Here is an 18,243-nt window from a genome sequence, read left to right as displayed (position 1 = left end):
CACGAAAGACAGCATACATGCTCAAAAAAAGCAGTAATTATTCTGCTAATCTCTGTAAATACAAATGGGATAAACATAGCAATCAAAAGTAAAAAACCCTCAGATTTGAATAAAGACAATATTCATCAAAAATTTTACAGATCCAAATGATCCATCAAAAACTTATAGGAAGCTTGATTATAAAATTTAGACAACAATAAACCAGGTAATATGAATCCCAATAAGTTAGAGTAGGTATTCTTAACATACGTTAAAAAATTCAAGGAAGATAAATATGAGACACTATATACTCATACTAACATATCAGTAAGTCATAACAATCACCAATATAAATGCACCCAACAACAGAACCTCAAAATATATAAAGGAACAAATAACTGAGCATGGAAAAACAGATTAATAAACAGTTGGAGGTGAATATTCTATCACATTCTTCTTAGAAACTGATAGAGCAAAGAGACAAAATAAGCTGATATACGAGATTTGAATAATATGGTTTATAAGCTCAAACTAGTAAATACATATGAATCTTTATACCCAACAGGGATTATATTCTTTTGAAACACAGATATAACATTTATTAAACCTGACCAAATTCCCACATCAGGGGAAGTGTCCATAAATTCTCCCCAAATCAATATCATATGATATATGTTTTCTAAGCATACTGTAAAGAAAAAAATCAATCAATGACAGGGGGTAAAACATACTATACAGGGTAAAATGAAATTAAAAAGAAATTTAAAAATGCTTAGACTCAAATGGTAAAAAGGCAACAAACACAGAGGATGGAGGGGGAGAAGGATGAGGAGGGGAAGAAACAATAATACAAATATGGAAAGAAAAAACAGAATAAAAACAAAAGAGTTGAGGAAATAAACAAAACCTAATTGTTTTTAAAATAGACAACCTCTGCCAAGACTAATCAGGGAAAATAAGAGTAAAAAATAGCCAAATAAAATACAAAATGAAAAGGAAGAAAAAAACTACATAGTATTTTTAAATTATGAAATAACATCATGAAAAGCTATATGTAATAAATTTTTAAAATATATAAATATGTATATTAACTATAGACGTGCTTGAAGCAGAGCCTAGTACTGAGATACATGGGCATAGTCAGGTAGTGCTCGTAAGAATTTAATCATAGGCAGCCATTCTGAAGAGTGAAATGGCAGGACTCAGTGGAATCAAGCACGTATATAATCCCACAGCCTAATGAATGTTTCTCACTGTCTACAAGGATGTTCATTGCAGCACTGCTGGGATAACAGGAAGTTGGAAGAAACCTGGAGTTCCTTCACTAGAGGAAAGGTTAAGTAAAATAGAGTAAGAACACAACATGGAATATGATGCAGCAGTTAGAAACTGCAAACTAGATACAAGAGGTACACAGAGCAAAAATGGACAGACCTGAAAAACAGTGTTGAGTAAAACAGGGAAGAAGCAGAGATCTATAAACATATAAATTAAACACACACGACACTACATTCTATATTCTGCAAAGACTGTTATAGTCACAGTTTCTCTGAAATCAATTAGATTTTATCTTCCTGAAGTTCCTCACCAACTATATTTTAAGAGGGATCTAATCAAATCCCCCAAAATGTCCCAACAAAGTATACATTTGTCATAGTCCACAAAAAGATCAAGAAGTCACTACTTAAGATAACAATGAATAGGTGCTCTCTCAAATGTAACATGTTCAAAACTGAACTCATAATTTTCTTTCAAAAAACCTCTCTCACCCCAGGCTTCCACATCTTAGCTGACACAAACTCCTTCCCTTTCAAGGCAAATATTTAGAATCAGCCTTGACTTCTCTTTTTTCTTGTACTGTATATCTGATTAATTAGCAAATTCTGTTAGTCCTGCCTTCAAAATATATCTAGAATCTGATCACTTCACACCACCTTCTCTGCTACCACTCTGGCCTGAGCTGCCATTGTGGCTCACCAAGATTAATACAAGAGCCTGCTGACCGACTCCTCCGCTTCTCTGCTGCTACACAGCAGCCTGTAAAAATTAAGACTGGTCATGTCACTCCTCTGTTCAAAACCTTGCAAAGCTGTCCATTTCACCCAGAGTAAAAGCTGAAATCCTTACTGTGATCCATAAGCCCTGTACGATCTTTAAGCTCCCCCCCTTCTCTCCCCTGGGCTTATTCTGTTCTATCCACCCAAGATTCCTTTGCTATTGCTTGAACACTCCAGATATACTGCTGCCTCAGGGCCTTTGAAAATACATCACATGACTAACTTCGGCATCTCCTTCAGTCTTTGGTCACATATACCTTTACAGTGCGATGGCACTGTAGAAGTGGAGGTGATATCACAACTCCCTCAATTCTTTGACTTGTCACAATGAGCATAAACTACTTTTGTAATTTTATAGGACACTCATGGTACGTGTGAGTTAAATGACACAGTATTTGTAAATTTCTTAGCAGAATGTATGGCACATATAACACTCACTCTGCAGGTTATTGATAAAAACTAAAAACCCTGTAGTTCTCAGCTGGGAATCCTATAGATGATGATGAAAATGCAGAAAGGACACAAGCAGCTCCCTCTGACTATTTTTTTAAAGGAGCCAAGTGTAAGAACACAGAGGGATAGTTAGCAGCTATCATCTTTACAGGCTAGGCTGAGAGTGGGTTTAACATGGTCAAAGGCATACAAAACATGTTTTTAGCTGACCTGATATAGTAGTGAAGTTTTAGAAGAATGAAAATTTATACAGGGTATCTATATTTTGCTTTTATATATGACCTGATATTGTGGGTTAAATTATGTCCCCCAGAAAGACATGTCGAGATCCTAACCCTCAGTACCTATGAATGTGACCCTATCAGAAATAGTGTTTCTGCAGAAACAATCAACTTAAGATGAAGTCATAAATACAATATGACTTATATCCTTATGACAGGAGGGAAATCTAGACACAGAAACACACACACAGGGAGAATGCCATGTGAAGACAGGCAGAGACTGGGGTAATGCAGCTACAAGGGAATGTCAGAGATTGCTAGCAAACACCAGAAGCTGGAAAAGGCAAGTAAGGATTGCTCCCTAGAGCTTTCAGAGGGAGGACGGCTCTGCCACATGCCTTGTTCTTGGACTCCTAGCCTCCAGAATTGTAAGAGAATAAATTTCTGTTGTTTAAACTATCTAGTTTGGGGCACTTTGTTATCACAGTTTCAGGAAACTAATATGCCTGGGAATAAACTAGTCACAGGTCTGGTTTTAAGCTAAAATTCTAGATGGATGAAGTTTTTCTTCACCACATCCATATTTCCCTGTGTCTACCCCATTTTCTACTTTTTTTTTGAGATGGGGTCTCATTCCGTTGCCCAGGCTGGAATGCAGTGGCACAATCATGGCTCACTGCAGCCTTAACTTCAGGCCCAAGAGATCTTCCTTCTTCAGCTTCTCAAGCAGCTGGGACCACGGACCACAGTCGTGTGCCACCACACCTGGCTAACTTCTGTATTTTTAGTAGAGTTGGGGTTTTACCACGTTGCCCACGCTGGTCTCAAACTCCTGGGCTCAAGCAATCTGCCCTGCCTCGGCCTCCCAAAGTGCTGGGATTACAGGTGTAAGCCACAATACCTGGCCATTTTCTACCTTTTTTGCATCCACTACTTCGTTCTTTTGAAAGTGGTCTCAATCTTTATTTTTAAATTTTATTTTTATCATCATAAGAAAATACAAATAGCACATATAATACTCAACATTACCTAAATACAAAAAATAGACAGCTATAATCTTAATTTTAAAGACTTTCTCTATAATCAAGGTTTTTCCTTATGCTTATACAAGTGACTCTCAAGGCATGGTCAGGGAACCCCTGGAGGTATGGTTAGGGAACCCCCAGAATTTTGGGGTGTTTTTTTTTGAGACAGCATCTTACTCTGTTGCCCAGGCTGGAGTGCAGTGGCCTGATCACAGCTCACTGTGGCCCTGACCTACCAGGCTCAGGTGATCCTCCCACCTCAGCCTCCTGGGTAGCTGGGGATTACAAGCATGTACCACCACGCCCAACTAATTTTTTTTTTTTTTTTTGGTGGAGATGGGGTTTCATCATGCTGCCCAGGCTAGTGTCCAACTCCTGAGCTCAGGCAATCTGCCTGCCTTGGCCTCCCAAAGTGCTGGGATTACAAGTGTGAGCCACTGAGGACTGTCTGACATCTTTTCAGGGGGTCCTTAGATCAAAACTATTTTCATAATAATAAAATTTTTCTTTGCTTTTTTCACTCTCCCTCTCCCACTCCAAGAGGTCACCTGTTGGGTAATATCACCACAGACTGAATACAGAAGCAGATATTAGCCTCCAGCCTCCTGCTCATCTGGACACTAGAGAGGTTTGTAAAAGTATAAAAGCAATGTCACTCTTCTTATTTTTTTGTTTGAACAATATAGTTTTCATAAAAATGTTATTTGTATTAACATATAATGTATTTGTAACCATTATTTTAACAACTTTTCAAATTTCTCAGTTTTAATTTTCTAAAATGGTAAATATCAATAGGTAAATGCACACGAAGGTTTGGGGATCCTCAATTATTTTAAAGGCATTCTGAGACAAAAAAGTTTGAGAACTATTAGTCTATATTAGCATACATTTTTAATTGAAAAAATGGAATCAAATTATACCTAATGGTTATACTTTTCCTTTTCACTTAACAATATCTCTTGGACAATAATAGTAAGAATAGCAACACTGAGTCCTTATTACTCATGAAGTCTGGTACCAAGTGCTTTGCTTGAATTATCCCATTTAATCCTGACATCTACCCTGTGAGGTGAGTACTAAACTAGCACCCTGGGCACTTCTGATAAAGGTGGTTGTAGACCACACTCTCAGAAATACTACCTTGTTATATGACGTTTAACAAGCACCAATGTCAAGGGTTGTTAGGAAAATTAAATGAGGTTATATTTGTAAAGCACCTAGAACAATGCCTAGGACACAGTAAACACTACAGAAATGTTTGTCATTGAGATGATATTTAAAACTCTGAGATTGAATGTAGCCACCCAGGACTGGCCAGGGGACACTTCAAATTTTGGAAGTCACAAAGATGAGGAAAATCCAGCAAAGAGATTATGAGATTTTAGGAAAACTAAGAGTATAGTTTTCTAAAATCAAGTAAATAAAATGTTTCTAGAACAGCATGATGATCTATGAGAAATGAGAGGCCAGGATACGGGAAGAGGTAGTGTTGCAAACAGAGTGAAACAAGAGTGAGGGAGAATGGCTCAGAGGTCAGCAGGAAACTGCAAAAAGGAGAGGGGAAAGGTGATAACGCCAGAGTCTACTTTCAAAGGAACGGTAGATTTTAGGGAAATGAAGCAAACAATGATCTCGAAGCATGCATGAGGGGCAAGGGAGACCACAAACCCACATCACATTCTCCTCTTTGTCAGCCCTCCCACCAGGACCCCACCAGGTTCATTTACTCTTCCTGCCCTGGGATGGATATTCAGGGAATCTCATTTGGGCAAAACAGCCCCCAAAACCAGGCTGGTCAAATCTAGGGGTGCTTCAGAGGCTTACACCCACACTAAGGGAAGCCCAGACTCCTAACACACAGAGTGGATAAAAACCCAATGTCTGAGCTGGGCACGGTGGCTCATGCCTGTAATCCCAGCACTTTGGGAGGCTGAGGCAGGTGGATCATGAGATCAAGAGATCAAGACCATCCTGGCCAACATGGCGAAACCCCATCTCTACTAAAAATACAAAAATCAGCTGGGTGTGGTGGCACACGCCTGTAGTCCCAGGTACTCGGGAAGCTGAGGCAGAAGAATCACTTGAACCCAGGAGGTGGAGGTTGCAGTGAGCCAAGATCATGCCACTGCATTCCAGCCTGGAGACAGAGAGAGACCCCATCTCAAAAAACAAAACAAAACAAAACAAACAAAAAAAAAAACCAATGTCGGCCCTGAAACAGATCTACTCACCTCAAGATTCTCTAGATCAGTGGGTGGATGATTTTGCCCCCCAGGGGACATTTAGCAACTTCTGGAGACACCTTTTTTTTTTCACAACTGGGGAGGTACAGGGGTTAAGTTGCAACTGGCATCTAGTAGGTGGAAGCTTAGGAAGCTGCTAAACATCCTACAATGCACAAGACAGCTCCCCAATCTGACCCAAGATGTCAACAGTGCTGAGGCTGAGAAATCCTGCTCTAGACCAAATGACCGGAGCACAGGAGCTTTGGGGTTCTTTCATACAGGCAATCTATCCCATCCTTATTAGTTTATCCATGACAGTTCTGACAGTGTATGGCTAAGGGACTAGACCATGGTCATCAGCCCTATGACATTCATTTCAAATCTATTCAAATAGGGCCAGGGAAAGACAGAGGGAAAACCTGAGGTTAGCTAAACAGTAGATGTCAAAAGGAAAAAAGAAATTGTATCGTATATTAAATGTTAAAGAGGGAAAATTACCAAACATCAAAGCAAGCAGAAAGACCTTTCCTTAAATTTAATAAAGCAGAAAATGCAACTCTTTTTATTTTGAATAATAAATAACACCTTACATTACAGTGACGTTCAAAAGCCAGCATGCAAGGCCAGTAATCTCAGAACTCTGGGAGGCCCAAGTGGGTGGATTACTGGAGACCAGGAGGTCAAGATGAGCCTGGGCAACACAGCAAAACCCAGTCTCTACAGAAAATACAAAAATTAGCCAGGCATGGTGGTGTGCGCCTGTAGTCCCAGCTCTTTGGGAGGCTGAGGTGGGGAAACAACTTGAGCTTGGGAAGTCAAGGCTGTAGTGAGCCAAGATCGTGCCACTGCACTCCAGCCTGGGCATCAGAGTGAGACTCTGTCTTAAAAAAGAAAAAGAAAGAAAAAGCCAGCATGCTCTCTTAGCTCTGCCTACTGCCAAAATATTCCTTCAGCAGTAAGGTGCCGCTTCCATATTCGTGATTGCAAAAGGAAGCTAATTAAAATGAGTGTTTTTGAAAAACATCCTGGGAATTCAAAATAATTAATGTGTTGCTTTAAAAAATGAGAAGTGATGAATCTTGATGTTAAGGAGTCGACGTGTTTACCTCATCAATATTTCACAGGTGTATTGCCATGAAAATATAAGAAATTATCTACTGCTGGCCTTCCCAGAATTCCCTTTCATTCTTTTTCAGAATCTCTTATCAATTAACAGTTTCCCCTTCCTTAAGGTGTTTCCAGAGAAATTTCTTTAAATGATTCTGCTTTCTACATGGAAGGCATTCTAACTGACATTTCTATTTCTACTATGAAATCTGCTCTAGGAAAGTTTTAAACTCACGCATATGGGGAGAAGATGGCTGTGTCTTAATGAGAAATTAGATCATCCTGCCTAAGCCTCTATCAGCAGGCTGTCTGGAATCTACTGAGCTATTTTATCAGAGAAAGTCTTCCAGCAAGATGGTTTATGTGCATGCTGTTAAAGGAGTGAACCTCTCAGTGAAGTCGCAGTTATCTTGACCCATGACCGCAGAGGAGCCAAACAAATTAGGCCTGGCCAAGAACTGTCTCCTGCAAGGCTGGGAACAGCCACAGCTTTAGCAAAGAGAAGGGTCCTCAACCTTCCCTCTTCTGTTTGTGGTGCAAGGATTGATAAAAGGAGTCCCTGAAGGAAGGAGCACTTTGAATATTTCTCTTCAAAACATATCTCTACCACGTCTGAGAGTGTTCCTTACAGGACTGTTATACCAGAAGACCCATGTCTACAGGATGCTCCATAAACCCAGAAAAAGGAGCACATGTATTGGTATTCTAAGAATATGACAGATTTTTTTTTAGAAACGTAATATAAGAAACATGCATATATATACAAACATGCATAAATATGTATGTGTACATATGTATACACATATGTAGAGAGAGGGAGAGAGAAATTGAGTGATCAATTCATTCAAGAAAAATAAATTAGAAATATCGTAAAATGTCCATCAGGAGAATGGTCAAGCAAATGATGGCATATTTATATAATGGAGAAAAATCGGAAAAAAAAATTGTAAGCATGCCTACTATATGTCAGGTGTTTTCACATTATCTTATTTAATTCTCCCAGTCAATTATCCTTTCAGGTAAGAATCATTATCCCCAATTTACAGAAGACTAAATGAAAAGCCCATAAAAGGTATTAATAAGTTGCCTTGGGTCATGAAGCTGGTAAAGAGCAAAGCTGAGAGCCACATCCAGGTGTTTTGACTTCCTGCCTAGTGTTTCTCGCACTGCATCCATCTCTCCCCCAAGATCTATATGTGAACTAGGTCAATCAATGGAATTGTAAGTATAAAATAACAGTAAACAAAAAGCAAATCATAATGTAGATGCATTGATTTTAATCACATGAAATTTTATATGTACTGAAAATAATGATAACCAGGAGACTGACAGAAAAAACCTGAAATTAAAATCATCGGAATTTGTTCTTCCTGTTAAGTTGCTTAAGCACTCAAGAAAATCACCAAAATTAGCTCCTCAATGCATGCCTGTTCCAAGCTAATTAATCTGTTTAAAGGCTGAATGTGGCTGGGCCAGGTTAAGATAGAGAAATAGCTCATCCTTCCTAAAACACCCAGCTCCTTCAGAGCCAAAGTGACTGGCAGAGGGATGGAGTATATCAAAGGATGGAATTTCTGTAAGTTAAAAAGCTTTGAGAGCAAGTTCAGATCTCAGCAGAAATCTCCTTTTCTTAAAATTAGCACTTATACCATATAACATTCTTTGAATTCTTCCTTCAAACAAAATAATTTAATTGAGGGATATTCTCTTTCCTAGAGAGCATCTATCACCCGCAGTCAAAGAGAAATACTTTATAACCTTCCCTTCTAGTTCCTCTCCTCAGATTTGGGGGCTACACTGTTGTCCTACGGAGTGGCCAAAACCAAAGCAAGAGTCTCACTTGGGCCTTCTCACATCATGCTGTAACTTGCAGAAATAACCAGGGGTGAGCGTTGATTGTTGGTGCTCCCTCCTCCAAAGAGTAACTGGGAATTCACAAGAATAACTGTTTTTCCAGAGACAAACTCAGAAAAGGCTCACCAAGTGTGTAGTCCTAGTGTGCTCAAATCCATGAGCTGAGAATTAAGCAAGATCCCACTTTTATCTCGCCCCTTGGTGCTTTCATTTTTATAATAGGCAGTTATGTGTCTTCTAATTCAGCAAAAGAATGAAATGTTGACAAAGGTTTTCTGAGATTGTTTTTAAAAAGAAAATAGCCTATAAATACAATTCATACTGGTGTCAGTTTCTTTATGAAAAGTATTTCCTATTAACAAAAAACACAGAAATCCAAGTTCCCCAACTGGTTTCCCTTAAAACCTCTGTTTTGTTTTAAAGTTACATAATAACAACCTCCCTTGGTTCTCTTTTGTTTTAAAACTCCCACCTATTTGCTCTCTTCTTTTGTCTTGACTACTACTAATAAAGAATCCTGGTTCAAGAATCTAGGAAAATGCTTGAAACAACTACAACAGGATTAACTCATAATATTATTAAATTTGAGAGTAGTAATTTGACCCATAATTAATTCTGATCTTCCTAACAACTACACAGAAAAAAAATCAGTTTGCTAACATGGCTGGTCTCATTATTGGCTTCCGGCTGCAGCCCCAAAGGTTTAACAAGGACATCTATTGACATTTTTAAAATATGCCAGCCACCCTATTAAAAGCTTTGTATGTATTATCTCATTTAGTCCTCACAAAAATTCTAAGAAGTAATTGTTAGGACTGTTATTGTTGTTCCCATTTTAGAGATGAAGAAACTAGGGCAAAGAGGAGCTGAGTAACTTGCCCAACATACATCATTCATCTAGTAAATTGGGAACTAGAGTCGAACTCTACACAGTCTGGCTCCAGAACCCACGGGACCACCACACCATCACTGGTACAGACTGCTATGGCCATTCAGCGGGCTCCTATATCTGTAAGCCACTGATCCCAAACACAAACTCAAACTCACATCTCTCATCATTTTCACTGCTTCCCTGGTCCTCCCGAGTCTTCTGGCACACATTGCTAGCCTTCTTTTGATGTACACCAAGACATTGGTGTCTCGTCCTGAAGAGGGAGATATAAAACACCAACATTTAAAAAAAAAAAAAACAACAGAGGCCCATTTGCCTTGCCCCTAAAGGAAATCTTCAGAGCACTGACAACTTTGTTAATAGTAGAATGAAGATCGAGTAAAGTAAAAGCACTTAGACTCCCAAAGGTCAAATCATGTGACTAATTACCTAATCCATGCTTTTGAGTGAGGATGTTGAATATTTGATAATAAATAAAATCATCTGCCACAAAGTGCTGCGAAAATGAACATACCCACAGTGTATACAGTTTACAAGCAGGAATCCCACATTCTTCAAGTGTGCATTCTTTTGGTAAAGATGCAGAGGTGAATCTCAGGTTGCATCCTGATGAACTATTTTTTTTTTCATTCTTGACATTAAGTCTGGAGAAGCCTCATCTTGAACTTCTGCTTTATATTATTCTTTCCCTAACACTAGTGACATCATAATCATCTCCAGGTCCCCTAAGCAGTTGATTTTAGATGGCAATATAACACATTCCAGATATGACAATAGAGTATGCAACAAAATGAAAAACTACCCTAGTGTTAGAGAAAGAATTGACAAGCTAAATAGTTGTAACAACAGTCACTAAAATGACTCTTAAAAAGTATATTAACAACTTCTAATCTTAATCTTTTATTTAATTATATGTCTTGTTGGATATGTTTTCAGACCAATGAGAACACGCATGTGTTTAATCCTTGATAAAAATTACCATGTTTGAGAAAAATATGACACACCTGTTATAGATTAAGTACATGTATAATATGCAGCTATTAAAAGATGTTAAGACCAAAGTCCTAACATTTCAAGACTTAAACAATGAGAACAAGATGTGTGCTGAAAATTTGCCAAGTACCTACAAATTATTTTTAAAATGTGATTGTATTTTTGGATAGATTTAGGCAACAGGTTGAAAGGATTTAATTTAGAGAAGAAAAGAAAGAAAATTAATGTTGTATTATAGGTTATGTAATTTTATGTATTGATTTCCATTTAGTTCACAAAATACACGTTTACTACATGTCTTCAAAATGCACTGCATTACATTAAAATACTTTTTTATTAAAAAGTGAGACATAGATGGTGATTAGAGACTTTATTAGCATATATACGCTGCAGAATAAAAATAAAAACCTAAGAATTGATGTGGTACATGTGAGGACATACTCATATATATGCAGGCTGTAATGCAAAGATATTGCTGGCACCTTAGTTATGCGGACTAATGCAGTCAGTTTCTACACCAAACCCAAGTTTAACGTTAACATTTAATTTTATAATCTCAAATATGAAGGAGATAACATCCCTACTCTCTAAGTTTCAGGAGGGAGAAACTAAGTGAGAAACAAAATAACTTTGTGAATTTTGGTTGGACCATGGAAATACTCTCAAATTTTGGTTGGACCATGGAAATACTTACTCTCTGACCACAAAGACTGCTAAATTTCTGCTTAAACAACAAACAAACTAATGAGTCGAGGGGCTCAGGGAATTCCAGAAATGATTTCGTTGTTTTGTTTCTATACTGTTCCCCCGTGAAATGTCATTGACTTTCAGTTTAGTATAATGATGTGAAAGGTCTCAGATTTTAAAGAGTTATCTTAAATTTAAAAAGGCGTTTTTTGGGGGGTTTAAAAAGGCATTATTTTAATATAAAAAAGATAAATAACTAGGAGCTCATGGTTCTTTCTCTCTGGAAGCCAATACCAATGTTTCTTATGTAAGAGATAAATGCTGATACAATCACCAATAACTTATATTCTTAATTGTCCTATTTCAATCCATGTTGTAGAAGATCTATAAGATAAAACCTTTGCTAACACTATGGCTAATTTAAATCCTGTTTCCCATCTGGGTTTTAAAGTTGTGAGCAGAAGCAACTGATGAACTGAAATATGTAAGAACTCAGGAGGGAAAAAGGTTACCATTAAAGGTTACTGCCATTTATTTCTGGGGTTAGGAATCTATGGGCAGGAAAGAGAATGTGAATATAAACAGTAATGAAGCTGTAAGTTAATTATTTACTAACTGCACTTATAGGAAAGAAGAAAATTAATGAAAACAAAGCAAAAGCCAATATTTTCTCTTGTCTAGGAGAATCATATTTTGAACTGGACTAAAAATTTGCTCTGATTAATAAGTTTTACAATTCTGATCCCCCAATGCATCAACCTGCAGGAAACCTTACTATGTTGGGCTTCATACTGGGATCCATGATGTTGTAGCTGCTGAGAGCGTCGGTAACAGCCATCTCCAGCCTTCAGGGCCTGCTTAAATAGTTTTTCTGCTTCGGCAATGGTTGTTGCTTCCTCTTCAGCCAAGAGAATATAAGCAGTTGCACACCTGTTCATTCAGATAATAGCCACCATCAATTACAAAGCCAAAGACATGGTAATAGACTGTAGGAGCTCATGCAGAAAGGCAAGGAGTTACGCCAAAACATGCAGATTGGCCAGCTGGTTCATGCACCCCTGTTTGTAGTTGCTGACACAAAATAATGGTACAAAAGAAACATCTGTATTTTAGCTTGAGAGGTAGGATGCGTAGTGTTAAGAGCATGGGGCTCACATATGGACTTCACCCTTTATTAGTGTGTCACTTTAGGCAAGTTCTTACTCTGCCTCCCTGATGGAGAACAACATGGAATCTTTGTTCACAGTGTTGTTGTGAAGGTTAAGTAAGGTGATGCATGTAAAGTGCTCAGTACAGTAGCCAGCATGTGGTTAAGTGCTCAGTAAATGTCAGCTAGTGATGGTGATGATAACAGCTGTTATTAAATAGTTCCTTCCAACACTCAAAGTTAGAGGTGCTATATACAGGTTTACTTCTGTTAACTAAACACAGATTATCTTCAATCTAAGGATTTCTTCAGAATAAGAAATTTGTTAAATCAAGTTACTGACTGAAAAAAAACACAGTGCTTCAACATCTCTTTACAGTTAGCACTGACTTTCTGCTTCAGAGAACATTGGAAGAACCTACCAGTAGTGTTATTTCTGAAGAACTCAAAATCTGACTCAGCCACAGTAGCTAACAAGTTAAATCTCATGCCTTCAACAACAATAGCTACCACTTGTTGCTCAGTATATATTAAGCACTGTACCAGGCACTTAACATATATCATCTCATATAATCTTTTCAACAACCCTCTAAGGTGGGAAGCCAAAAGGATAATTAATGAACATGGGGAGTTCTTGGGAATTTAAACCTTCCAAAGCATATGAGGAACAACCCACTGCCAAAGAAAGGGAATGTAATAGGGAAGTGGTGAGGCTGTAACAGACCACACAGGTCCTGCACCCATCCTTTCACTCTCCTTCCCCACTGCCTCACTTGTGGCCATTTCCCTACTTATTTCCATCAGACCACAAGAGAGAAAATAAACAGAAAGTAAAACCAAATATTACTTTTACTGTCCACAAACTGCAATAACCAGCTAGGAAAAGGAGGCTGAACTTCACAGCTAATGTAAGGGCTGGGGCTACTAGTTAATCTTAGCCTTAGGAAGGGTCTGTAAGGTCTTTAGCCAATCTCTCTAATTTCAGGCAGGAACCATCAATGGGGCTTTAAACAATGTGGTGAGGTAGGGAGAAAAATGCCCAGAAAAACAGCTATAAAACCAATTTCTACAGATGGCAGCATCCACAACTTGGAAAGAACCATAATGATGCTGAAACTATCCAAGTGATTCACTGGAGAAAATAACTGGGATAGGCATCAGAAGAAATGCTTAAGGCCTCAGATGCCAACATATAAATATGAGGCAAGGGTAATGAAGTGAAAATTGAGATTGTAATACTGAGTGGTAGATACAGTATCAGAGGAATTAGCTATAAGATTGTAGTTGTTGGGCTGGGAACCCAAGAATCGTTGGGGCTAGCTTGCTTGCTTTGCTTATTTATATTTCAAATGGTATTCTTAGGAGGAGAGGCAGAGTAGCACTACTGGCCAAGAAACATACATCTATGTGGAAACGCATGAGTTTGGGGTAGAAACATGCTAAGAGCTTGTGAGTGAAGGAAAAAGGAGAGAGCAATAGAAGTGCTAATGGTTGGGGAGTACAGAACAGACTGCTCAGCTCGATGGAAGATATAGATGATGCATCCTTGTCACAACACAATACACATACAGAAGCAAGAAAGTGTGGTGATGGGGGTGTCAACCATCCAGATATCCACTAGAAGTCTCATTTGGTTAGAAGTAGGGCACCCAACAGGTTCTTGACTTACTTTGGTAACAATTTTATCTCCCAGATGGTAGAGGAAGCAATTAGGGGAACTTCAACTCTGGACCTAATTCTGGCCAAGAAGAAAAAAATAGTTGGTAAAATGAAAATTGATAGGAACATTCAGAGAGAGTCACTATGTCATTTTGGAGTTCAGGGTAATCAAAGAGGGGAAGGTGGACTTCAAAAAATTCAAAGAAAAGAGGCATGATTCAATGGCATGAGATTCAGAAGGAAAAATGGTTTAAGAGGGTTGAGCAGCTTCCAAATGTTCAACTGTAACTGCAATCACAAATGATCCTCTCAGGAAGAAAAGAGGGGTGGCACTTAAGTAACCAATACAGCTTCACAGAGATTTCTCCCAGGTCAGATTTTTAAAGGACATATTTTAAAAGATGGAAAGACGGCATGTAATGATGGTCTATAAGAGAGTGGAATGAGCTTGTAAGAATAATGTCAGGAGAGCTACAATTCCAAATTAGCTGAAGCTTGCAAAAATAATAATAATAATAATAATAATAAAACAAAATAAAATGCTAAAGACAACCATTTATTCCCTATTTTAAAATTATGTTTAAGGCCCTATCACCATCCCCATGTCACAAAGGCAAATAAGTAAAAAAAAGACAAACAACATAATAACATCAAAACAAGGAAGGTTTATTGTTAACAGCAGTAGATAATAAAGAAAAAGCAAAACTCTCTCTCTCCTATTTTGTTCCTGGCTTCTCTATCAAGGAGAATGACTGTCAGACTGAAAAAAGGAGAAGAAATTAAACTCTAAAATGGGTAAAAAGATGTAAGATAGCAAATAATTGATCCATTCTAAATGAATTACTGGACTGGATGGGCAAATCCCAGGAAACCGAAAGACCTTGTAGGCAGGCCATGGAATTGCTCTCTGTGGATAGTTGAGGAATCACAAAGAATGGAGAGGTGCTAGAAGATGAGATGATAAATGTAGCATAAATTTTCAAAAAGGGGAAGAAGGCAGACTTCCCAAACTACAGAACACAGTGATTTGGAAAGATATTCTAATGGATTATTAAAGGGATGGTCTCCAAGCACTTTAAAAAGAAAGTAGTGACGACTAGAAGCCAGCTTAAATTCACTAAGAATAAATAAATCAGATTGTGCTAGCTTAATTTACTCTAATAGATTTACTATAAATTTAAGATCCACAGCTACAATTGGCATTCTTAAGATCCAAATGGAGAAATATGGGCTGAGTCACAGTGTAACTGGGTGGCTTAGTAACTGAGTGAACAATACGAAAGATGGTGATTCATGAAGACATGAACCTGGAGGGTAGTTTCTATGTCATGTCACAGGGCTCTATTCCTGGCCCTCATATTTTTCTCAGAAATATGGATGACACACAGAAGACAGGCATATCGAATTTGTAGATGACAAGAAACTGGAAAATAAATATGTTGCATGACAGAATCAGAAACCATAGATCAACTGGTTACAATGGCAGGATTTTAAACTCTCACAACAATCTTTTTTTTTTTTTCCCCCTAAGAGCTCTGAAGAAGATTCTGTAACCTTCTTCAGAAAAATCATAAAATAGTTTAACAATGACCACTTGGCAAGGATAGTGTTGAGGTGATTCAAGCACCAGATGGGTGGTTGAGCTAAGTGACCTTTAAGGTCTCTGCCAACCCTGAGTTTTTATGACTCCAACTTTAAGAATCTTTCTCATTTTCTGAGATCTCCAGAAGAGATTTCCCAGCCTTCCTTGGTAACCCATAGAATGTTTAACAACACTCAAGACAGCATTTCCTCTTATCTTTGTCTTAATCTTGAAGTATTTTCTAAAATTTTTTTTTAAACCTTATGTTGTTATCATGTTTTCCCCACTAGCAGAAGTTCTACTAGAAAATGTTCTAGTGCAGATGAGCATTCTACATCTGGAAAATTTTCCCTGTCAGAATGTTTTAGATATGTAAAGAATTGTATTTATTTTATATCCTCACAATATCCTAGGGATAGCCCTTCAAGAAATTAATTTAGGATCACAGCAAAGCCATTGAATTTGCAAAATGACTAAAACCACCTCCACATGGTGGCTGTCCTTCATTAAAAAAAAAACTTTTTTAAATAGAGTAGTAACTCCCCAAATAATCCTCTAGTTCAAATGCAGTTTAATTTAAGTATCCTATCAATGGCAACTGAATATATTCAGCAAAGGATGAGATTTCCTTTTTAACAGCAAGATTTTCCCCCACTTACTCATTTATCTCCAAGGCTTCATGAGCTGCAGAAATCCTAGCTTGGGGGTTTCTCTCTCTCCAGGCTTTCTGCATTACTATTTAAGAAAAAGAGAAAACACCAAGTCAATCAATACATATAATTAGGTAGACTCAGTAGAGGACAAGAGCTAAATTAGGAATGTCAGCTTAAATTACAAGAACACATTTCATTACTAAGAGGGTTGGCCAAAATCTCCAAAGTCACATTAGTGTATTAATGTGCTATTCCACTGTATTTCAACTGCTGACAGCAAACCTTTTTTGTGCTCACAAAACTACAGGCTAAGGAAATCAAGAAAAGGCACTCTAACAGAGATTTTGCATGTCTTTTGCACATTAATGTCATTTGTTTTTGGAGAACATACATTATTTTACACATTTTGAGATGACATTGCTACCAACCTCTTCATTCACTTAGATACAACATAATTGGTCATTTTCCGAAGCACTTAACACAGACCCTTGGTGTTAGAACATTCTGAAACCATTTCAAGAATTATGCGTGGGTCAGTAAAAAATGCTTAAGCTTTTGCTTAACATGTGTACTTATATCCCAAATTTACCTGCAAACCTAGCTTTTATACATCAGAGCAGTTTCTGAACATATGGTGGCAAGCTCAATGGGAATATTTACTGTACCGTGATGTTTCTACCATAGCAAAGAATACCATTTTACAAAGGAGTAAGAATCTCCTTATTTATTTTATACATTTGTATTTTACAAATTATTTTAGAGTGTGTAGAGGTTCCCTTTCAAAAACATTTTTTCACCTATTTACTTTGAATAAGTTTTATAACACAAAAAATTTCAGTTGAATTATTTGAAACTCAAGTAATGTAAAATACACACTAAACAAAGTATTTTCTCAGATGGAACACACATCTGGACTCCAATAGCCAAGGCCATGACCCCATTCGATGCTAGTTAACCTATAAATAGGCAAATAAAAGTCACTAAAATATATTCATTAATCACCTGAATCCAGTAAATTCCAATTTCTACTTTGAATATCATAAAGGAGATAAGGCCTTCATGCTAACTCAACCAAGAACTTCATTAGCTTCATATAAGATTTATATTTCTTTAAAATATATAAAACCAACTTTGATATATTTTTAAAAATCATGATTCAAATTATTATGAGGGGACTCATTTCAACATCAATACTTCATTGTGATAAAGGTTTACTTAATTATCAGAGTTCTGGGTTCTTATTAGTCAATCAACAATTTAATACTTTATTCATTGGAGTTTTACAGAGTGGATATTCTAAAAGCAGAAATCTTGACACTTAAGCCAAAAAGCCCTCCCATTCAGAAGGATGTATGGATTTTTCATACTTGCATCTGCGGGACGCAGATGGTCCGAGTCACAAGTAAAGAATGTCTGGTGGTCCTGGGCAGAGAGATTCATGTCATAGTAAGTAAGAGGCTCTCGTCCTGTCACCCAAGTATACCTGCAAAGGAGAAATAAGACGATTAGACACTTTTGAGAGAGAAAAGCAAGACCTATAAAATATTAAGCTGCAGAGGCATTGAAATATAGACCATTAACTGAATACTAAAATAGCTTTGCTAATGAATAAACTGAATACTAAAATAGCTTTGCTAATGAATAAAAAAATATTTTTAAAAATCATCTTATTCTCCCTTCAGGAATTATATCAGTCAAAAGAAATAAAC

At 37.5% G+C, this 18,243-nt stretch overlaps 1 protein-coding gene and 1 long non-coding RNA gene across 24 annotated transcripts in view; one reads left to right on the top strand and one right to left on the bottom strand.

Moving 5' to 3' along the window:
- The window catches only part of ST7 (suppression of tumorigenicity 7), a 274,827-nt gene that overhangs the window by 81,115 nt on the left and 175,469 nt on the right, over window positions 1–18,243 (bottom strand). For 14 of the 23 annotated variants that reach the window (XM_024249374.3, XM_054559088.2, XM_024249373.3 and 11 more), the window contains 5 exons: window positions 17,902–18,017; window positions 16,541–16,616; window positions 14,310–14,378; window positions 12,269–12,423; window positions 9,969–10,066 (listed from right to left, as the gene is read on the bottom strand). In XM_024249374.3, the coding sequence (XP_024105142.1) occupies window positions 9,969–10,066; window positions 12,269–12,423; window positions 14,310–14,378; window positions 16,541–16,616; window positions 17,902–18,017 (514 nt within the window). 23 annotated transcript variants of the gene reach the window in all.
- The window catches only part of LOC103891196 (uncharacterized), a 62,730-nt gene continuing 49,165 nt past the window's right edge, over window positions 4,679–18,243 (top strand). The window contains exon 1 of the long non-coding RNA XR_008527200.1: window positions 4,679–4,804. This is a non-coding gene — a long non-coding RNA (uncharacterized LOC103891196). The remainder of the gene's footprint in view (window positions 4,805–18,243) is intronic.

Source organism: Pongo abelii, chromosome 6 (assembly GCF_028885655.2).
Source record: "Pongo abelii isolate AG06213 chromosome 6, NHGRI_mPonAbe1-v2.0_pri, whole genome shotgun sequence".
Taxonomy (NCBI): domain Eukaryota; kingdom Metazoa; phylum Chordata; class Mammalia; order Primates; family Hominidae; genus Pongo; species Pongo abelii.
This window is presented reverse-complemented; position numbering and strand designations above follow the sequence as displayed.